The sequence below is a fragment of the Gossypium hirsutum genome, chromosome A12, assembly GCF_007990345.1.
Source record: "Gossypium hirsutum isolate 1008001.06 chromosome A12, Gossypium_hirsutum_v2.1, whole genome shotgun sequence".
NCBI classification, from domain to species: Eukaryota; Viridiplantae; Streptophyta; class Magnoliopsida; order Malvales; family Malvaceae; genus Gossypium; species Gossypium hirsutum.
The window spans coordinates 107,907,675-107,930,717 of NC_053435.1; the positions used below are offsets into that span (position 1 = coordinate 107,907,675).

The following is a 23,043-nucleotide window of genomic DNA, read 5'->3' on the forward strand; positions in this document are numbered from 1 at the left end:
ATATTTTATTATATCTTTGACTTTTTGTGGAATCTAAAAATTTAGTGACAATTTACTAAATAATTTTTATTAATATAAGTATATATTAAATATAATAATTTTCAAGTTAATAAATATAATTTTATATTTAATAGAATGCTATGCATATAATTGTGTTTTTTATTTATTTTTAATTATTTTCATGCAATTGTATGTTAAATATATTAATTTTAATTTTAATTATAAAAGAGAATTTTTTTTCTTTTATTTAGCTACTCATATATTTTAATAGTGGATTTCTTTTCTACTGAAGTCATTGAATAATGATAATTGATTTATTAACTTCAAAAAAAATTATACTGTTTTTTAAGAAAAATATTTAAAAAACTTATTCCTTAATAATTAGTCAAAAACTTAATTGATGCGTATTTAAATATATTTTTAGGTTTGGAAGTTAAGAGTTTGAATTTTTTTTAATTTTATAATTAAAAAAAAGAAAATAAATAAATTATTCGTGAATACTTTATGAATAATAATTTAATTATTTGATATTTTTGAAAAGTAATTAGATGTTTTAGTAAAATATATATATATATAATAAATGTAGTAAAAAAATTAAAAATTGGAAGAGAACATGTTAATTTTTTAGATTCCATTTAAAAAAAACGAATTTAATATGATAAAAAATAGTCACTTGTTTTATTGTTACATCAATCTTCTACAACACTTCTTTGAGTAACCCAAAATTGGCTTGAAATCAGTGTAAAAAATTTGAACTAAAACAGCTTTAATGGCCAACAAAGTATACCAATCAGGATCTCCTTTCATTTCTATGATGCATTATATTTGGTCAAGGCATCAACAACTGCCTGTTTTGTCGGAAGTGCCGGAATTGCCCCTCTTCCCGTTACCGTCAACGCTCCGCAAGCATTTGCAAATGCCAAGGCTTCTCTTAATCCCTTCTCGTCCTGTCGGAAAAGATAAAAGTTTCATTTACATGTTAAAATATTGTATTACAGACTAGAACAACGAGTTATGTAAGAACTAAGGGTACCTGAAATAGATTTAAATCGGAAGCTAGGCTGCTTAGTAAGCCGCCAACGAAAGCATCACCAGCACCCGTAGTGTCAACAGCTTTAACTTTAATCCCGGGAACCCTCCCCTTGAAAGCCTGTATATATAGGTCGATTGTTTATTTCCATGTAGTAAACTTAATAATTAGACAAGCTCAAGCTTACCTTGGTGTAATACCTACAACCAGCTGACCCCTCGGTTACGATCAAAAGCTTAAGATTAGGATGAAAAAGCTTGTTCATCACCACATTATCATCATAAGGGTCACCGCCTTCGGTTAAGAATGTAATCTCGTCCTCGCTTACCTGCATTTTTCATGGATTAGCTGCAAATAAATGGAAGTAGCAAGACCGCATTTTATGAGTCTCGTATTCGAATTTGTACCTTGATAAGGTCTGCTTGTTCCCATATGCTCATTATGCCTTCCCGAGCAGCTTCTGCCGATGGCCACAGTGGCAATCTTAAATTCGGATCATAAGAGAGGATACTGCCAGATTTCTTGGCGATGTTCATTGCCGCAAGTTGAGCTGACTTGCATGGTTCTTCGATCAAACTAATCGAACCATAATGAAATATCTTCGCCTGTAATGAAAATATTATACAGAGATCAGAACAAATCTAACCACTCTTTTGATTAACCAGGACAAAAATGAGAAATGCAGAAAAAACAAAAAACAAAAAACCTTGTTAATGAGGTTTATATCGAGCTCTGATTCATGGAGACGCATATCAGCACTTGGATGACGGAAAAACAAGAATTCCCGTTCACCATCAGCTCTGAGAGTAACAAATGCCAATGCCGTTCTTGCACTTTGATCAAATCGCATGCCAGTATTGTCCACGTAGTTTTCTTTTAAAATGTTAGCTAACATATGCCCAAATTCATCATCCCCTACCTGGTATAAAATTGCAAGGCATCATGTACATTGATATTCTCATGATCCAAATAAAAAGCACGAGATTGCAATTTGCAACAAAAAGCGAGTAGTGGAACTACAAAGAGACTTCTTATTCATATCATTCTACGGTATTGTAAGTTAGTTCTGAACACAAAGATTAAAGCAATTTGTTTTCAACGAATAAACATCATATGATTCCAGCGAATTATTCTAGTAACTGGTACAGAGTAAAAGCTAGATGTTCTGAATTTACCTTGCCTATGAAAGCCGATGATCCTCCTAATCTAGATACACAAACAGCCACATTAGCCGGAGCGCCACCGGGAGCCTTCTGGAAAGCAGGTGCTTCGGCCAAAGAAACCCCTCCGACTGTTGGTACAAAGTCGATCAAAAATTCACCAAAGCAAACAACTAGTGAATCCGTATTTGCGGACTTCCTGTTCATATCACCGGGAAGATCTTTGCCACCACCTACAATTCGTAGTTTTATCGGTATCATAGATGTTTTTCTAACAAGTTGCTCAAAGTGACAACTCCTAGCCCTCAGACATTGCCTTGTCCATTTCGAGTTACAAAATCAATGATTTTTCGAAACAAATCGAATAATTTGGCATTCAGATTCGCAATTAATCTATATTTAAAAGGTAATCTAACACAGATCCAGCACACAATTAGTGTTAAAACATAGCATGTAATTTAACCAACATGTAAGTATAAAAATAGAAAACCAAAATTTTCCAGACCAAACAGGATTCAAATCACTTAGAAAAACAATCAAACACCATCAGATCAAACAATTTCATTAGAAGTGAAGGAAACCCAAACTCGTAAAGCAAGAATTATAGGATTACATGTTCATAACAGATGACAAATAAAGCAAAAAAAAAAAACTATTGGACACGAAAGAAAAAATATTTATTATTTCTAAACACTATAAACAGCAAGGAACCAAATGATTTGAAACAACGTAAGAGAATGATCCAGTTTCTTAAGCTAGAGATTGAACTTGAATTCCATAACCAAATAGATTATTATCATTTTTGAAAGCCAATTCTAAAACATGTTTCTATTAAGACTGAAGTTAGTAAATTTAATTAGCAGTTTAGCGCATTACAATTAATAAAAAAATTGTAATCTTTATGCAGAAAACCAACTCAAAACCCAGAAATGGCACAACATGCAAAGTTAAGCTCAAAGATGAATATTTTTGAATCTCAAGAAAATGAAATATCAAAAAGATTTTAAAAAATGAAAAAGAATCAAGAAAAAAAAGAGAGAGAGAAGAACCTGTAGTTAAATTCCCAGCCATTTTTCTTTTTTCTTTTCTGAGAATTACAGAGATTGAATTTGAAGGAGCAAAACAATGGCCGCTAAAGCCGGTACTGGTTTTCTTGTCCCTGTATTTGAAACTTGGAAGACGAAGAAGAAAGCAGAAACGTACAGAATAGGAGCGTGGCCGTCGCCAATCTTGAATTGGATTCTTCTTTAGAAGATAAGTTGACAAATTCATTAAGATCACCGTCACATGAATCACTTAATTTTAAAAAGGTTTAATCCTGATCCACACCCCTTCTACTCTTTGGATTTTGAAATTTAGTCCCTCTATTATTTGGTTAAAATATCTTCCTAGTTTCTATACTTTTTTATACATTTAGGGTTTAGTCTCTCTACTTTTATTTTAAGAAATTTAGTCCCTTTACTTTTTGAATTTAAAAATGCAAGTTCAATTATTAATATTATTAAAATGTTTCTCTTAAATTCATTTCATTACAACATTTTTTTTTGTGTTAAAGGCTAGTAAGTGATTTTTTTTATTTCAACATGTCATACTGGTAAAATTTGAATGACGTTAAAAATTAAATTTAAATTTTGATATGTAAAAAATATAGAATTAAATTCTTAAAAATAAAAGTATAACGATTAAATTCCAAATATACGAAGAATACAAAGACTTAGAGCATATCTTAATCTATTTTTTATAAAGTACATAAGAGATCCTGTTAACTAAAAACTTGAGTAATATCCTTTTCACTTCACATCTGTTTAAATTTCAAATATATAAAGAATATAGGACTTTGATCGAAACATGTCTCAAACTCCTATTATCGATCATAATTAAAAGTATCCTACAACCATCAATTAAAGTAGATAAAATCGTATCAGAGTAAACACATGTTAGAAATAAAGTTAGATAGTTGAGGAACTAAATGCTGAGAATTAAAATAGAGGATTAAAATTTAAGAATACGAAGACAATAGGGATCAGAACAAATTAAGCCATTTAAAATTCAAATGAATTAAAAATATTTTAAAAATACAAAAATTGCCTTTTATTAAAGACCGATATATTAGATATTTGCTGTATTCGGACAAAAGCTTGGGTGTGTCCCATGTGGGACCATAATTTTCAAGTGAAACAACGTAAGTACAACTATTTGATTCATTGAACGTGAATTTAATATTTCTTTTTCAGTCTTTCGGTAAATATTAATTTATTGTAACAAATAATTTTATACGTTCCAATCCAAGGATTAATAACCTTTTGATGGTAGTGGTCGATTTCTAAGGTCATAACTGGGCTTTGTTGGAACCTCGCATACCTGAAATTTTGTTGGCAGGAGAGGCTCTATCTTGGTTAAAAGCTTACCTTTTGATAAAGTTGGTTCAATCGAATTGCCTTTTGGTCGTAAATATTTTGGTAAAGTTTACTACAGACAGAGGAATAATTTTTCTTGTCTTTTGGTTTCTACTCGACGGGAGACCAATCTGGCTGTTTACTGAATGTTTGGAGCTGCTTTGTTATATGTATATCATCAAGAGTGGGTCGATAATGATACTACAATGTTGATTAATATTGATTCTAAAAGATCTAAGAGGGGTGTATTAAGTAAGTCTGATGATTTTAGTTTTAGTTGTTTGTCCTTTATGATTTTTGGTTTCTCTCTTTGATTTTTTCTCTATTTAATTGAATAGTTAGTTTAAGCTTTAAAAAAAAAATTCTTTTGATAAAAAATTAAGAGTATAATACATTTAATATCATTAAACTATTAGTAAGTTTATGTTTTAGTTACTTAATTTAAAAAATTTAAGTCATTCGGTTATTAAAATCGTTGTTATATAACTTTCTTTGTTCACATCATCTACACCAATCAAAAGCTCTCATTTCTTTTCTCTTCTACAACTTAGTTCTTTTTTCATGAAATAGCTTTGAGCATTATGAATCTCCGAACCAAAATCCAAAATAGCTTTCTTCTTTGATCTCCAACACTGAATGTTAAATTGATTTATATCTAAGGTATGTTATACTCATCGATGAGTATTGATCCACCATACCAATCGTCGAATCAAAACTTAAAACTAACCAGTTGAACTTTTTTTTATATATAAAACAAAACTTAACAACCCAGTGACTTAAAATCTTTTGAATAGTTCAATGATTTAAATGAAAACTTTCGAATAATTGAATAATCATTTTATAAATTTTGAAGTAAAACAAAACGTAAACTTACCAAAATGCAAAAGAAAGGATTGTTTATTTGTTTTTCAATATATGACATCTATTTTTTAAATAAGTTATAATTTTGTTTTCAATAAAATTACTCTGATGGAGTTTTATTCAAGATCTATTTCTTGTGGTCTTTTTTATAGTGATTTCAATTCAATCCTTATTAAAATATGTTGGTGAAATTCTTCATAACTTCAATTTGTATAGTAACTTTATTAGAGGGTTGATTAAAGGTTGCTTGAAGTCCTTAATTGGTGTTTAAACTCAAATATTAAAGAGGGATCAGGTCATCTATCTACTCAACCATCACCACTGGTCCACCTTCATCGAATATGGTTTCATCCTTCCATAAATTCATCTTTCTTGTTTCATCTTAGCAATATCTACAACATATTGATTTTTATTTCTTATTTTCATTCTTAATTTTCAAATTTTACTTAAAAGAGAAATCATCTTTACCTCAAGTTACTTAGCAACCAAGAAAGATCGAATTCTTCAATTAAACCTATGTATCTCTCTTCTTTCTTCTTTAATTTTGTTTCTTGATTATTATTCCTTTTTGTCGTCAGAATTTCACAAAATTATCCTTACCTGCGCTGTAAGAAAAGCTTAAAAAAGCTTTTCTGTCGAGCCGCTCTAAGTTGTTTGTTTGGATTCGTTATTGATCCTCGGTTTTCTGCATTACTGATGATGATGGAATTTTTGTTTCCTAAAAGAAGAAGTATTCAAGAAATTTTGGATAGTTCAAGATAAATAATTGCAAACCTACAAACACTTTAATTGAGTTTGGCTTGAATCTAAGTAAAGTTGGAAGAGGGAAAAAGTGGACAATACACCTTAGGAGCAAATTGCAGGCAATTTGATGTATATAACTGCTACAATATCAAACATTAAGTATTTCGTAAGTCTCATGAGCAAATATATGGAGAGTCCAACTGGAATACACCTTCTAATTGTCAAGACAATCCTTTGTTACTTGCAAAAGACTAAAAATTTTGTATTGTTTTACAAAATGGATGAAAAGTCCTGAATAATGCTACCAAATTCAAATCAACCATCTTCCATAAAATAAACAATCTTGGAGACATATTGTGCATCGGTACATGCCACCCTCCTACCAATTAGGTTATACATCGCCCACCAAAGTCCATGAGCAATTGCTTTAATCACTCAAGGCGATAATAGGGCAACCCCATCAACATAACACCTCCATTTTTCTCCAATCATCATCTTCTCTGCATGCCCTTATCTCTCATTTATGATAATTCATTATTGACATTCTAAAATCACTCTACCATTTTTTTCAAAGGATTAATTGTAAAAAAAAATTATCATTTGACACGATATCGTTGATTCATTTCAAACTATTTCATTCTTTGCCCACCAGATAATAAAAAAAAAGTAATTATAACAATATATAATGATAATAAAAGATATCTATAATTAAAAAATATTAAATAAAAACATAATGTTTGGAAAAGTAATATATGTATGTATATGTGAACTTAAATAGATTTGGATAAATTATTTACAAATATAATTAAGTTTAGATAACATTTAAGATTTATGGTTTAAATTGAGCTTGGCCAATTATGTATGGTATTGATATTATACATAAGCCCAACCCAAACTTCATCCTTGATCTAAAGTTGCCTAGAGTCTAATTGGAAAAAAGAAACCTGATAGCCTTGTCAAGATGTGATTTGATAATAGCATATATATCTAATAATAAAATTATGAAAACCTTGAATGTGAAAGAAGTGACCTCTAAGTAGAGCGAAACTAGAAAATTTTTTTAAAATGTAAAAATTAAATTATAATTTTTATAATAGTAAAAATGCAATTTCATAATTTTAATAACTTGTATCTTTATAATTTTTAAATGATTAAATCAATTTTTTTTATCATTTTTAGGGGAAATAATGTGCAAATTTTTTTATACTAATTTAAAATGACTAAATAAAAAAAATCTATTTTAAGAGAATCAGGCCACTGCCGACCACTGCTTCAAGTAAATTTTAATGGGAATCAATAAAGATTTACTCAAGTATAATGAGTGAATTTTAATATAAAGTTTTTATTAAATATAAATATCAAATTAAAGTATATGGTTTTGTTAATATTTAACATTTAATAACGATGATAACAGAATAAATTGGTGGAACTTTATTTTCTGAACGTTGCATTGTTGGTGTCACAGTGTCGCACATGAAGTTGATGCATACCCACATTCCATACAAAATCTCGTGTTACCTTTATTTCCTAACGTAATTAAATATACACAAAGCCATCTTTTATTTGACAAGTAAATCATACCACGATACCTTGTATCGTGAAGATTCCAGTTCAGCTTTTCTTTTCTTTTTTAAAATTCATTAATTTAACTTAAATGTTGGAATATCATATATTTTTCTTTTTAGAAAACAAAATTATAATATACCATTATTTTTTATATGTTTGAACGTCATTAATTGTTTTTTTCTTCAAACAAAACATTCCACTATATAAATATTTGTTTTCGCTATCGGTTTAATTAAATAAGGGAAGTTTGCATGGTCGGTAATTTAACATAATAATAATTTTAACTATTAATATTTATATATTATATTAATTTAATCTTAATTTTAAAAAATTGTTACTTGTAGAATTTAATATTTTCCTGAAATTTGATTTTCTTTAAAAATAAAAAGTGAAAAGTTAGAGGAATATATTCATTTATTGCATTTTGTAGGAGGAGTAGAGCACCATATTTATGGTAAAAGAGATGGATTGAAGAGGGGGCAAAGGAATTAGCTTAAACCCAAACCCAAGGCTAGATCTAGGAATTTGAATATTTATTTAAACTAAGGTCAAGGATGGAAAGTAGTAAGTTTCCTTAAAAATGGACGTGAAATTGGTAAATATAATTTTGATATCTGAATGGAAAAAGATTGACGGTCCATATATTTAGAGCTATTATTAATTATTGACGAAGTTATAAACGTTAATCAATTTATAAACCATCACATGGAAGTAAGTGGGAAGACATTGATGGCAGAAGTGAAATGAGACAGGTTTTAGGATGTGGAGAAGATAAAGCATTGTCCAACGTACACGTGGCAGTGCTCCAGGCAGTAGCAGTGGCAATTCGTTTGTTTCTTTACTAAAGTAATTTATAGCCAAAGAAAGTAAAAGAAGCAGCTGCTTACTCTCTCAAACTCACTCTCAAAGATCCCTCTTCCTAGTTTCTCTCCTCTCCTTTGCTCTCTCCTGCTCCACTCAATATATAAATAAAAACCCAAACTCAAAATATCAAAAACCCCATTTTTCCTCCATTGATTCATCCATCTTTGAAGAAAAAGAGAGAGAGAGAGAGCTTTTGAAGTAACATATATCCATGGCTTCTTGTTGCAATTCTTTGAGACTTGAAGGTTTCTTCTCTTCTGCTTTTAAATCATCTAAGCGATCATCCAATGCCATTCCCATTCCCATCCCTTCCTCTTCTTTTTCTCATCTCTGTAACCATCGCTTCCCTCTTAAAAGCATTTCCTTTTCAGTATCACGCTCCCCTTCTTTTACCATCAAAGCTTCCTCCTCCTCCTCTTCTTCCTCCACCACCATTGCCGAGCCTGAAGGCATCAAGGTTGTATATTTTTTTCCATTGGCTTTCATTCTTCTCTTATTTAATTTATTTTAAAAATTAGCTTAAATAGTGATTCTGGGTTTTCTTTATTTGAATCTTACAGATAACTTCAGTTCCCACTAAACCGATTGAAGGGCAAAAGACCGGGACAAGTGGGCTTCGGAAAAAGGTAAATTTTTTTCACTGTTATTCATATCACTTTGCTTTTGAATTGTTTCTTCCTTCCTCAAGGGATAGCTAAGAACAGAGAGTAATCTGTTGTTGAATTTTTGAAATTGGGTTGGGATTCAATTACTCATTAGAAAATTCGTTTTTTTTTTCAAATTTAATATAATTTCATTTGCTTCAGGTTAAGGTTTTTATGGAAGAGAATTACCTTTCAAATTGGATCCAGGTTTGGAATTTTTCTTTTTCTTGGCATTCATTTTTATTGGTGAATGTACCTAAGAGATCCCCTTACTATAGTCCCTCTACTATTAAATGAATCAATTTAGGTATTATTGAAAAGAATATTTTTAATAGGGTAAATGTTAACTCTATTACAATTTGGACTTATTTGATTCTTTTTAATAGTATAGGGACTAAATTGATTCATTTAATAATAGAAGGACTAATTTGATCTAGTCCCTATAATACAGGGACCTCCCATTTACTTTATCCCATTTTCATTAGTTTCAATGTTTTATGATGGTTGGAACTGTGTGTCTGCAGTCGTTGTTTAATTCATTACCGCCTGAGGATTACAAGAATGGGGTGTTGGTATTAGGAGGCGATGGTCGGTACTTTAACCGCGAAGCTTCACAGGTCATTTTCTGAACCGGTACTCTTTAACAGTTCATTGTGCTTGGATTTGGATTAAGAGGACTAGGAACAAAAAAGGAACACAAACAAAATGATTCCCGCTCATAAATTATATATGTAGTATGTACTTAAAATGCATTTGTCTTATTCGAATGTTTGAATTCGAAATGCAGATAATTATCAAAATTGCTGCTGGAAATGGAGTTGGAAAAATCTTGGTTGGCAGGTGTGTGTTCTTTCACTGGCATCGCCATTGCCTCAGCTTTCGAGTTTGAAAACAATAAATGTTCCTATCGATGTTAAACCGCTTTAAACAATAATGCACTAGTGTCACCATTGTTCCTGGGAAGAGCTATGAAACTTGAAATGTCTCATTTGTCTTCCCAGCTGTCATATAATATCTATTGTGCCTCCTGCCAATATGTTGTATTTTATAATCTGTCTAATTTTGATCATATGATGTTGCAGGGAAGGTATTCTGTCTACACCAGCTGTTTCTGCTGTCATTCGAAAGAGGAAGGCAAGCATGTCTCTTTTCATTTTAAATGGTATCAATATTTACCTATTTACATATTTTATCACTTGGTTAAACAATATTTTCACCCTCTTTTAGGCCAATGGTGGATTTATTATGAGTGCAAGCCATAATCCAGGAGGCCCCGAATACGACTGGGGTATCAAGGTTTATTCCTAATGCACCTGTGGAATTGTGCTTCATTGCTTCAACTCCGGTCTCTGTCTCTGACTTTAAATGCCATTGTGTTCATCTACTTGTTTTCTAGTTTAATTACAACAGTGGCCAACCTGCACCTGAATCCATCACTGACAAGATATATGGGAATACTCTTTCTGTAAGTATTGGATGTTGCTGTTATATATTATATATTTTTCTATTCTTGTCGTTTTTCGTTGTCTGTTATTTCATCTGTTTGTGTGTGTATTTTTTGTTTTTCTAACATGCAAGTGAATACGTCCTGCTTGATATTTGAAAATGGAACTTCTGTGCAGATTTCCAAGATTAAAATGGCTGAGATTCCTGATGTTGACCTTTCTCGCCTTGGAGTTACCAAGTACGGAAACTTCACTGTCGAGGTTATAGACCCGGTTTCCGACTATTTGGAATTAATGGAGGTGAGGGAAAAAAAAAAACAGCTACTCATCCTATAATTCCGAATGAAACTTCACTTGTTTGTATCACTTATACTGTTAGATCATATGCAGAGTGTGTTCGATTTCCAGATGATCAAAAATCTTCTCTCAAGATCAGACTTCAGGTAAACTGTATGCCCTTGATTAATCCCGAACGGGTATCATTAGGTTGCCTGCTACAATTCTGGTAACTAACTTTTACTGTATTGGCTGTTACTTTTTTAGTTTTGCATTTGATGCCATGCATGCTGTTACTGGTGCTTATGCAAAACCCATCTTCGTGGACAAGCTTGGGGCTCGCCCGGTATGTCATGTGTATGAAAAATCTGAAATATACTATTGACCTAAATTTTAATAAAGTTCCTGACTTTAAATGTTAGATGTGTCATGTAGGATTCTATATCGAATGGAGTGCCTCTTGAGGATTTTGGACATGGTCATCCTGATCCTAATCTTACGTAAGATAGTCACTATACGTTTTTCGACGATTTAAAATCGTACCACTTTCTAACCTTTATGGCAAAACAGGTATGCAAAGGATTTGGTCAATATCATGTATAGTGAGAATGGACCTGATTTTGGAGCAGCAAGTGATGGTAAAGAAATTATATATATGAAATAAATTTCTCGTATTGTCAGATTTCTCCATTATGCATGCATAATAGGATTCACTGACTAACAAATGTATCACAATCATGTTTCCTCAGGAGACGGCGACAGAAACATGATTCTAGGTAAAAAGTTTTTTGTTACCCCTTCGGACTCCGTCGCAATTATTGCTGCGAATGCACAAGCAGCAATACCATATTTCCGGAGTGGCCCTAAGGTACAAAATTCTAGTAGCTTTGCTTTCCATGATTTTTAAACCGAAGATGCTTACGTCTTGCATTTTCAGGGTTTAGCTCGATCCATGCCAACTAGTGGTGCTCTCGATAGAGTTGCTGAAAAATTGGGTCTTACCTTTTTTGAGGTAAGCACTATTTCAACTTAAGTGTTCTAATAATCTATGAAAAAAAGAGATTATATTCTAAAGGTACATACTTTGAACTTTGGGTTTTTTCTTTTTTTCTTTCTTTTTTTTTTTCAGGTTCCTACTGGCTGGAAATTTTTTGGGAATCTTATGGATGCTGGAAAGTTGTCAATTTGTGGGGAAGAAAGTTTTGGTACGGGTTCAGATCACATTCGTGAGAAGGATGGCATATGGTAATTTCTTGTTATGGACTGTCTAACAAATTCGAGTACAGGGGACCAAAGTAAAATGGTTTCTATTTTTGTCAATGGCAGGGCTGTTTTAGCATGGCTCTCGATTATTGCATATCGAAACAAAGACAAGAAACCAGGGGAGAAATTGGTATCTATCTCTGATGTTGTCAAAGAACACTGGGCAACTTATGGAAGAAATTTCTTTTCTAGATATGATTACGAAGTGAGTACGATAGCTCTCTCTCAAAACAACACGAGTGTATAGTTTCATATTCGGTTCAGCTCGAAAATTCCTTGTTTTAATTAGTTTTGCTGTTCAGGAATGTGAATCTGAAGGTGCCAATAAAATGATCGAATACCTTAGAGGTCTAATCTCAAAGAGTAAGGCAGGTGAAAAGTATGGTAAGTTTGCAACCGACCCTTTTAACCCCGGCACCAGCTACTGTACTATACAAATTTTACATCTGTTTGATTGTTCAAAAAAATTTTCCATTGTAGGAAATTATGTCCTTCAATTTGCTGATGACTTTTCATATACCGATCCCGTAAGTATGCTCTCTACAATTTTCGTACGATTGATCTCCTTCAACAAATTGCTATATATTTTCTGTCTGTTTTCTTAGGTGGATGGAAGTGTGGCCTCAAAGCAGGGTGTTCGATTTGTTTTCACAGATGGTTCAAGGATTATATTCCGTTTATCTGTACGTTCTGGGTTTTTGTTTCCCGTGATCTTTAAAGGCCTATACAGTCTTCCTCTCTTTTGATATGATTAACTTCATATACATGCAGGGAACTGGCTCAGCTGGTGCAACGGTTCGAATCTACATTGAGCAATTTGAACCAGATGCTTCTAAACATGACATGGACGCCCAAGTGGCATTAAAACCATTAATAGGTATGCTCGCGACCGTGATCGTTTTTCTATCTCTTTCTTTCAACAAACTTATGAAATGAATTGTACGGTTGAAAATCTCAGATTTGGCATTGTCTGTATCGAAGCTGAAGGACTTCACAGGCAGGGAGAAACCTACAGTCATCACATAAAAAAGCGACACTCATATTGAGCCCCTCCCCTATGAATTCCCACTTTTATTGAGTCATCTTTCAGTTTTGTTTTTAATGCTATAGTTAGCTTGGCATTATGTAAATTTATGTAAAATACTTGGAAGGAATAAATTAAAAGCATCTAGATTCTAGTGCTATAATAATCTGGTGAAATAAAAATATTTCGAAGTTTACTTTTTTAGTACCACTAGTAAGATAATCCACTGCTCTATACATACATACCATTATTGCATGATAAAGATAGCTAAAAATTCATTCAACATTTGCATTTATTCAAAGTGTAACTGAGGTTGCAGATGCAATAAAATCCTCCAAGACCAAAAACAGTGCGTTGGCCTTATCAGGCTGCATAATATCCACTCCATGATGATCCCCCATACGAAAATGGCTCACTACCTTTACACCCTTTCTTCCATTGATTTTACGAGCTCCACCTGACGGTCGATTAAAGGGTCGCCGTCACAGCCGGTCACCAACACTTTCCATCCTACCGCAGCGAGCTTCTCCATAAGGCTTGTCCCCTTGGTTGTTGTTGGATTACAGTACTCGTGGTCACGGTCAGCTCCGATTGGCAACGCCAGTTCCCACATCAGGTCCCCCACACCAGGAGGCAATACGGGATCATTAACCAATCTTAACTCTGACTCAACCTTTACGGACCCGCCGAAGAATGGTTGGTGCAATATTAGCCCTCGGATCTTCCAGGGTCGAAGACTGTCGGCTTCTTCCGCCACACGTATTCCTGCATGATAGGCTATGTTACCACCTGAACTCGACCCCATAACGAAACAAGTGGTGAAATTTGCGTATTGTGTCAACCACTCTTCTTGGGTGGTTTTGATCCAGAGCAACGCTTCAATAGCATCGTCGTAAGCAGCAGGAAGCCTATGCTCAGGGGCACGACGATAGTCGACGGACACAACGATGGCTTGGAGTTCCACCGCCATGTTTGAGCAAAAAACATGGAAGATCGTGGATGCCGCACTGCAGTGGATGAATCCTCCTGCATGGTAATAAACTATGAGAGGGAACTTGTTCCTACCAAGCGGTTTCTGCCTGGGGAGGAACACACGAGCCCATGTGTGTGTCGTTTGGTTGATAGTGATATCTTTGGAGAGAACCGGGACAGTTGGGTCCGGATCAGGTATGGCTGAAGTGTTGGGAAACCTATTAGGGTTGCGCGTAAGCGAGCCATTGGGGTTAAGAATGATTTCGAGGCGCTTGTAAGGATCATCAACGACAGTGGGATTGGAAGAAGGGGCTGCTTTTGTTTGATCCGACATCACCGGAGCCCTCGGATGAGGTCTTTTGTTCTGGTTTTTTGAACTTTGGGTTTCCTATGAAGACAAATATAGAGGGAGATTTCTTGGGTAAGCAGTAAGCAGTAAGCAGTCAGCAGTAAGCAATTACTCGATAGTTTTCATGATGGCTGCCGGGTTATCAGTAGACTTGGTTTTGTTTGTCAAACAAGTTAACTATTTTAAAACTAGAAATTCATTGGGATGAATTGACGTTTAGGTAGAACGAATGGCTAATTTTGAAAGTTTTAATGAAGCTTCATTTATGTTCCTTTTCATTGTTACTATCTCTCGAAAAGTCGTAATAATCGAAAGTGAAGTTAGAATTTTTTTTAAATGATATTTTATGTTAAAAAAGTTTAGGGATGAAGTGCATTTAGCCCTTTAATTTGGTTTTTTTTATTTGATAGTCAAATTTAGATTCAACACTCTAATATTATAATACATCATGACTCAAATTATTTTTAATTGTTTTTTATTAGTTTATACATATTTAAAAAAATTTATGTTGATATGACAATTTCAAAATATTACACCATCAACACCTTAACAAAAATCGAAGTTCAGAGATTAAATAGAAAAAAATTGTCACATTACAAGACTAATGCGTTAAAAAATCTAAATACCAAATTAGAAAAAGTTGTGAAGCTCAATGACTAAATGTTATTTTATCCTAAAGACCTAATAGATGGTCCAATGAAAGCAGAAATGGGCTGTTGCCTGAATAGGCTAAAGAGGGCAGCATAAAAAAAAGCTGTATCAGAATATCAAACAACATATACTATTTTTTTGAACCATTTATATTTCGTTTGGGGCCAAGATAATTTATTCAAAGATACCTGCCCAACAAAGTTGCTACAATAACAATGTTGTTTAGGACAACATTTTCCAACTTAGGTAAATTCATGTATGTGTATATTTATTTGTAAAATTTATAAATTTTGTTGAAATTTAATGTGATTAATAAAGATTAAATTGATACATTTAATCTCCAAAGGATGTGAGGGTATTTTGCTGTTTGGAACTTAATCAAATATGTTTGTTAATGACTATATATGTAACACATTACATACGAGCGTAACATCAATGGATAAAAATGTCGGCACTTGTAAGAGAGAGACATGATGTAAAAACATTTTTACTAGACTTCAAAATTGGCTTTAAATTTCACTTTTCTGCATCAACATAAGAAAACATAGTAGTGTGAGCTCTTTGTTTTAGGAGTTAGATTACATTTTACTTTTATTATTTAAAAATAATAAATTAATTCATATATGTTAAATTAAAGAACAAACTCTCATTCTATTAAAATTCTATTAATTTCTAGTGTTAAGTAATAACGAGTCAATTGTATGGTTACTTGAATTAATTCCTCCACGTAAAAAAATTTTAATTCATCTCACTGACCGTTAAAATTTTCATCTATTCCTTGTGTTGTAGCTTTCATCCATTTTGCTTGAATTAATCCCTCAACATCGGTATAGGATACATGTAGTATGTCATGTGTCACTCTATGATTGCTCTGTTAGCTATGTGAATACTTAATAATAAAAATGAGGATAAATTTTAACAGAATGACAAATTTACTATAAGAAGTAATAAGTAAAAATACTCTTAATACAAAAATATCCATTCATGATGCATATCGAGTTAGACGACATTGTGTTAATTAAAGTGCATAAGATAATGGTAGCATTTAGAAATTTGATTTTTATCTTCTTTTAAATCTAATAAATTTAGGACCTTTTTGGATAAATATTGATTTTCAAGTCATTTAATTTTTTTTACCTCTTTTACTGTTATTTTTAAACTAATAGTAAATAAACATACCATTCATTCAATTAAATATATTCAATTAAATATATTTTTAATCGGTGTCTTTTGCGTCTTGTTATAAGTATTGATTATACCTTAAAATATTGAATAATATTATACAAATTTAATATTTGTACAGAAAAGAATATTATAAATGCATTATGCACACACAACACACCATCTAAATAATGAAAATATAACCCATGATGTGGAAAAAAAAAAAAGCATAACCCATGATAGTAAAGTACATTCAAAACTTTAATTTTGATTTGATTAGAAAAGACTGTTGAATAGCTTACAGCCGCCATTTCACTCCCAAAATCCCAGACAATATCACAAGTTGAGCAGTGACAGAACCTCCTCGGAAAGACCAAACTCATTCAATTTTTTAAGGTACTATTACACCCTAAAATACCACTGCCAAAAGAATTAATGTTATATAGCATATTATTCCAATAACCTAATAAACCCTACTCCATAAACTAATTACATTGTTGATGAATATGTAATATGGTGTTGCTCACTTCAATATGTTGCAGTAGATGAAGCTGACAGCAAATGGTGGTAACAATCGGCTGCGGTTGGCCTCTGGTCAGGGTTCTGATCCAAGCACCTGCTTTGTAACTCTCTCAGCATTTTTGGCAAGTTCGTTAACCCACAGGTCTTGACCAAGTGACCTACACCCCACACATCCACTTTCACCCCATGTAAACCCCTTACCATCTCTGGTGCATGGGTTCCGCGCGCCTCCGTGCTTGCAACCGGGTGTGGGTATATTTGTGGTGCGCCCACAGCTTCATCGAACCCGGTGACGAACCATTCGTTTTCACCGTCGCACCTTCTTAAAACTTTGTCCCAGCTTAAGTCCCTGTGCATGAAGCTTAGGTCATGTAAGGCTACTAATGCTTTTGTCACGTATTTGAGAGCTTCTACGAGTTGGTCATAGTTAAGTGGCTTGAATTTGCACCCTCTAGGCTTGAATACCAACGTGCTGTCTATCTCGGCTGCTCGATAAATGAATTCGGCATGCGGGATTCTTTGATCTAACATGTCGTATATTTCTTTCACCATTGCCCACTTTTTCTTGCTCGAGAACGATCTCGTTACCGTGTTTGGTGTCATTTCGATTATATCTCCGTTGCCTAAATTAATCCTTTCAAAATCGCTGAAGGGGACTTGCATGTCCAAGACTCTATTTAAGCATCGATCAGCTAGCAAAGGCAACAGGCCAGCTATTCTATAACAAGGCACTAGTGCTTTTAGTCTCTCCGAGGGGAACGACAAATCAACCGAATATAAATCGGTCATTATAACACGGTCTTCCGATCGGCTTATTGCACAAAATGTTACCATATACCCAACAGCATAATACCCTAAAATGTAAGGAAGATCCATGTAACTCCATAGCAACTTCTCCACTATAGTTGATGATGGATCAAGCTGGCCTTCCCTCGATCGATCAGTTTCCTCTCCCCTCCACAAGCAGAAATTTTTAACAAAACCCGTCACGTTTGGCCATCGGTCCTGCAATGGCTGATCAGTCGACGGTGAAGACGGTTTTCGGATAATAACCATTTCGACCGAACAAAATTTCGAGACTACCCTATTGATGCAATCATCCCAAAGTCCAATAAACGAGTCTCGGTCCGTGGCACTAGCAGCACTAAGACTAGTGTTTGTGCGGATCATCGGTCCCAACATATCATATACCATAGCTCTACAATCTAACAGTTCACTAGAAGCAGTAAACATAACTTCTTTACCAGGTGGTAAATCTCGGTAAACATCTCGCCTTAACGGAAACCGATAATCCTCCGGTGGTGGCTCTTGTAAATGCCATGAAAGGTCGAACAAGCTCGGTAATGTCGTCGGTGGAACCCGAAGACACGCCATGTAGAAATCCGTAGGGTCTTGGAACTCCATTGGAGGCATTGCTGTAACAAAACAAAAAATGAATTTCAGCCATGAAAACGGATCATAGAAGAGGTTTAATTGGACTTACATCTAATAGAAGGTTCTACAAATGGATGCTGAGCTGACTTTCTCCGGCCAAAGACTTTAACTTGTTGTCCATTAACGAATGTATCAACGGAGAAACCTTTTAATGGAGTATCTTCAAAAGCTTCCATTGTTGAACCAACCATGGCATCATCAAAGAATATGAGTTCATCTGCGTTTAAAAAGCTTGAACATTGAAGTTTAACCCTTCCTCTATGGTGTTCACCTTCTTCTGCCCATAAAGTCACTGATTCTTCCCATGTCATTCTTATTTTCCCTATCCTACGAAGCTCTTTTGAGGATGATGAAGAATGAAGGCTAAGTAGACCACCGTCTAGTGCAGTGTCGAACCCTAAAAGACTTGTCGTCATCACAGGAGGGGGCATAGGCAGAGCTCTGGACCCAACTGTGCGGCCATCACGAGGAACCATGAACTGAACCAATTCCTCGAAGACTTCTTCATCAAAAGAAGCTGGTAATCTATGGAGTTTCCTTTCATATGGTGAAAGCCTAAAATAACTCTTACCAACTCTTTCCTTTTCACCTTTTTCCCATTCATATACTTTTCGAAATTCACCCAACATGTTATCCCATTTAGTACCAGCAGTCTTTGCATCTCGATTAATCCCATGTTTGTTTAAAAACTCTGCTACTTCTTTATCTTTATCAGCCCTAGTTTTACCTCTAGATGGTTGAACTTGAACCCCAACACCACCAAGATACTGAATCCTCCAAGCCCGAGCTAACCACAACATTTCATTAGGTTTCCAAACGGGACTCACATATTTTCCTTTCCTTAACTGATGTTGAAACTGATCTCCTTCTGGTTTTATGATGGTTGGAGAATGAGGCGGAGACGAATAAGTATCCGAGGAAGAACCAGCTGCGACACGAGCTTGAGTTGACTCAGCCATTGGAGCTTGTTTCCATTTATCACTACTGAAATATCGAGGTTTTTTGGGGTTCACACACTCTAGGGGCTCTATAGGAGATGAAGCCGAGAAGTGTTGTTGAGTTTGTTGGGGTACTGTTTGCTTTCGGGTACCATCCCCAGTGGTGTTATCGCCCATTTCAAATGAAGCTCAAACAGAAGAGAGCTGAAAGAGAAATCAGATAAAAACAAGATCAGAAAGGACAAGCAGCATTACATAACATTATTGAGAAACTAAGTGAGGTACAAAGATAATAGTGGCGGTGTCTTTCATTGAAGTATTGTTGTGGGTTTTGTGTGTGTGTGTGTGTGTGTGATTATGATTGCCAGGCGTAACTCACAAAGGGAAAGTAAAGCAATTATAGAGACCAAGAAAGAAGTAAATAGAAAAAAGACGAAGACTGTGGAACTGTTTTGATTGTGACCCTTCGGTAAAATAAATTTATTACAATATTGAATTTTAACTTTTATGTTTACCGCTATAAATAAGGCTGTTTTTAATGAGAAAATACCTAAAATTAGTTATAGTCTATTTTTAACACATAAAAAAATAATATATTTTAATGTACTTCAATATATATATTTTTATATTAATAGTAATGTCTATATAATTTGAGTTAAGACTTAATCGATTTTAGTAAACAAGTATTGGAAAAACAACGATATTATTTAGAGATCTAATTTGTCGGTTTGATTGAGTAAATTAAAAATTAATCAAAAATTTCTCAAATTGTGAGGTTTAGCTAATTGATTTGAGAATGCCTGCTTTTTTATTATCTTTTTTATAAATCAAAGATTTCATCGTTGATTTGATTTTAAAAATTTTGGTGTTCAGTCATGTTAAAAGAATTAACCTTTTATAAATGGTAAAACAAATCTAAAAATATGTATAAATGGAATAGATTGACAACAAACATTAAAAAAATAAAATATATGAGATGTGATTAAGAACATCCTAATAAAGATATACTCCAGAGATTTGGAGATGATGGGCATGGCTTTTTACAGTATGGGCGAACCCCTTTTGTCTAGGCAATTGATTTGGTGTGCCTCTTTTGGGAGAAACGAGCCGAGTTACATTTAGCCCCATTATATGTATTCGGACAGGTGCCTACCAATGTGATTTGGTGGATGATAGGAAGTGTTTTCTTTTGCCCTTGTACGGGTTTGAGGCATATTATACCACTTACCCTTCTATCTCAGGTTTGCTACTCTTCTGATTGACTTTGAGGTGGGAGAAACTTGATGACCTTGTTGGTAACCCTCTAGTTCCCATTAGCGAGGTCATTAAACCCAAGGGTCATCGGGTTGATAACATGAAGATCCGATAACAGGAAGGCTATTATCTCATGGGGTTCATCTCCAACTAAATCATAATAATCTAAGTAAAATGTACCCAATTTAAAGTTTAAATCATAATAAATTTAAAAAGAAAATCTATTCACATAATGTACATAAACACAAACACCGAGGTTAAAAGAGGGATGCCAATTGTCGTGCATGAATTTATACAGCAACTGCAAAACGCTGCTCCCAAAAGAAAAGTATCTTAACGTTGTTTCCTCAGACAATTTAATGCTTTTCTAAAAAGAAAAGAAGGAACAAAGGGTTGGACACCCCTGCGTCGATTGAGAGCGCCCGACCGGAAACTCCCAGTTTGCGGCGGCGCATGGTATTTTCGTTGCTGCGGTATCCCTGTTTGCGGCGGCGCATAGTATTCCTTTTTTTATTGATTCATTAAAAATGTATGTAAAACAAACATCCCCATAAATTGTCTCAAACCGTTGGTTGCATGTAAAAGAAAAACACAGAACGACAAGTAAAATGGCATCCGAGGCTGTCTGAGTCTGAGCCTAGCTCTACTAGAAAATCCTAGTGTGTTATATATAGGTCGGCTTATCTCCATTTTTCAACCCTATAGCTTCTCCAGCTATGTCCATTGTTGTCTTCTTTTGGTTACCTCTTTTTCTCTGTCGTGTTTTTAACTTGTCCCTGTCGTCCAAGCCTGCATATATGCAAATGATTTCTCAAACACTATTATTATATCAGTAGCTCTCTTTATTCTATATTATAATTGCAGATTTTTACAGTTTATTGCATGCATGTATAATAATAATTATATACTTACGTACTAAAGTCCCGTATTATATATTCTAGGATTTTTTTAGATAATTTACATAGTGAATTTGTTTTACCACTGCCACCAACAAGCTCTACCCATGTTCGCATGAAGAAACTATTGGACTAGCCTATGTGCTACCCCATTAGCCGACCGACCTATGAAGAAAAAACAATCAACCTATGAGCCTCCTTAATGATTCAGCCATGTAAAGATAAATTCAATGTTCGACTATTAAGCTTATTCACAACAGCAAAACAATCAGACTCAACAATGATGTGATGAAAGCGGTGCTTCTTAGCATCCTAAAGGCTTCGATTATGGAAAAGCCCTTGACTAAGAGTGCATCAAAGGAACCATCTAAACATCGAGCACAACTAGCTTGAACCATGTCATCCAAGTCCCGCAGTATTGCTACATAAGCCGCCTGACGCTCGTTCGCTTGCCAAGCCGCATCGTCTTAGTAATTTTCAAGGCAAATACAATGGGGTTGAACAGAGGCAAATCCGAGGAAGGCAGGTAGGCCTTGACTCCCAAGGAATTTTAATTAATATACCCTAAACCAACTTATATATTGGTATCATTAATTGGGTAAAAGTATCATAGCTCTGGCCTTCAATTAGCATTTTCCTTTTTTTGAACTTGTTGCTTTCACTTGGATAGGAACATTTGGCACTTCCTTTTCTTTTTCCTAAAAAGAATGTATTAATTAGTATTAGTACTGGTTTATGAAATTAGATTATTAGGGCACCCTCCTGAAATATAACAAGGCCTCTGGGACTGTTCCCCAATGTTGTCAACGATTGCAGGGGCTAGAAAACTGGTCACTGACTTATAGGGATGGCTAGCCCAGCTGATGATCTCTAACCAACTGACTCGACTTACAAAGTTTATGGTATGAATGGGATCAATGAAATGTTACAATAAAAATTAAAATCACACCAATTAAATTTAATTGAGCTGCTCTGAATACATTTATTACACTTTCTTTTATAGTGTATCAAATAATTTTTTAAAATTATTTTTTATACCGATTTGATAATTTTTAATTTCTTGGTTGTTAATTAAAAAATTCCAACAAAAAAGATAGTGGGTATAACAAACAAGCCCAAAAATAGCCCAATAAGCAAAAGTGTGAAAGTACAATGGGCCTTAATGCACACAGACTCCACTCTTGAAAGAAACTTAGCTGCTAAGACACCGCCAACAGGAGAAGTCCGAATCAGCCGGACAACACTACCGGCATGCACACCTCCGGCCAAAGAGATCATACTGTTAAATTTACATATTCAACTATTACTTTAAAATATCGAAACAATTAATATTTTTTTTTCTTACAAAATATAACAATTTTTTTATATATTATGTACAATTAATATGTGTATCGTATAAACCAAACTCTAGTACAAATTCGATGTTACGAATATTCTGATCTCTTTTTTTTTTTTTTTGAAAAATACTCTAATTCATATTATCAATTATGATTATAGAGTTACCTATGCAACGTAACATTGCATGTTCCGTATGGAGGAGCAAGCACTAATTGCAAATTATATAAGAAATTAGATAAAGCAACGTCATTGAGA

General features: G+C 33.9%; 3 protein-coding genes and 1 pseudogene across 3 annotated transcripts; 1 reads left to right on the plus strand and 3 right to left on the minus strand.

Moving 5' to 3' along the window:
- Nucleotides 1–634: 634 nt before the first annotated feature.
- On the minus strand, nt 635–3,464 carry LOC107944055 (probable fructokinase-7). The gene is made up of 7 exons (XM_016877864.2): nt 3,240–3,464; nt 2,206–2,423; nt 1,737–1,949; nt 1,438–1,635; nt 1,218–1,358; nt 1,034–1,150; nt 635–947 (listed from the first exon to the last, which is right to left on the minus strand). The coding sequence occupies exons 1-7, from the start codon at nt 3,460–3,462 to the stop codon at nt 810–812; spliced, it is 1,248 nt and encodes a 415-aa protein (XP_016733353.2). The 5' UTR covers nt 3,463–3,464; the 3' UTR covers nt 635–809.
- Nucleotides 3,465–8,474: 5,010 nt separating this feature from the next.
- LOC107944052 (phosphoglucomutase, chloroplastic) lies at nt 8,475–13,477 on the plus strand. Its single transcript, XM_016877862.2, has 22 exons — nt 8,475–9,078; nt 9,182–9,247; nt 9,428–9,472; nt 9,790–9,882; nt 10,053–10,105; nt 10,348–10,399; nt 10,493–10,561; nt 10,662–10,730; nt 10,888–11,010; nt 11,101–11,153; nt 11,254–11,332; nt 11,422–11,486; nt 11,557–11,624; nt 11,736–11,854; nt 11,924–11,998; nt 12,116–12,231; nt 12,313–12,454; nt 12,552–12,633; nt 12,730–12,776; nt 12,855–12,932; nt 13,021–13,126; nt 13,208–13,477. Exons 1-22 carry the CDS (start codon nt 8,833–8,835, stop codon nt 13,273–13,275), a joined length of 1,914 nt encoding a protein of 637 aa, XP_016733351.1. The 5' UTR covers nt 8,475–8,832; the 3' UTR covers nt 13,276–13,477.
- LOC107944053 (probable carboxylesterase 120) lies at nt 13,442–14,836 on the minus strand (annotated as a pseudogene).
- A 1,818-nt stretch (nt 14,837–16,654) lies between these two features.
- Nucleotides 16,655–19,651, minus strand: LOC107944826 (uncharacterized). The gene is made up of 2 exons (XM_041083784.1): nt 18,412–19,651; nt 16,655–18,343 (listed from the first exon to the last, which is right to left on the minus strand). Exons 1-2 carry the CDS (start codon nt 19,475–19,477, stop codon nt 16,935–16,937), a joined length of 2,475 nt encoding a protein of 824 aa, XP_040939718.1. The 5' UTR covers nt 19,478–19,651; the 3' UTR covers nt 16,655–16,934.
- Between the last annotated feature and the right edge of the window lie 3,392 nt (nt 19,652–23,043).

Bases quoted from the DNA above. Each gene is read 5' to 3' on its own strand.
- LOC107944055 (XM_016877864.2), bottom strand. From the start codon at position 3,462: ATGAATTTGTCAACTTATCTTCTAAAGAAGAATCCAATTCAAGATTGG. The intron at 1,950-2,205 runs GTAAATTCAGAA...ATTTTATACCAG, and splicing joins CATCGGCTTTCATAGGCAAG to GTAGGGGATGATGAATTTGG. The intron at 948-1,033 runs GTACCCTTAGTT...CTTTTCCGACAG, and splicing joins CCGATTTAAATCTATTTCAG to GACGAGAAGGGATTAAGAGA.
- LOC107944052 (XM_016877862.2), top strand. From the start codon at position 8,833: ATGGCTTCTTGTTGCAATTCTTTGAGACTTGAAGGTTTCTTCTCTTCT. The intron at 9,079-9,181 runs GTTGTATATTTT...TGAATCTTACAG, and splicing joins CCGAGCCTGAAGGCATCAAG to ATAACTTCAGTTCCCACTAA. The intron at 12,455-12,551 runs GTGAGTACGATA...TTTGCTGTTCAG, and splicing joins TTTCTAGATATGATTACGAA to GAATGTGAATCTGAAGGTGC.
- LOC107944826 (XM_041083784.1), bottom strand. From the start codon at position 19,477: ATGGGCGATAACACCACTGGGGATGGTACCCGAAAGCAAACAGTACCC. The intron at 18,344-18,411 runs GTAAGTCCAATT...GTTTTGTTACAG, and splicing joins TGTAGAACCTTCTATTAGAT to CAATGCCTCCAATGGAGTTC.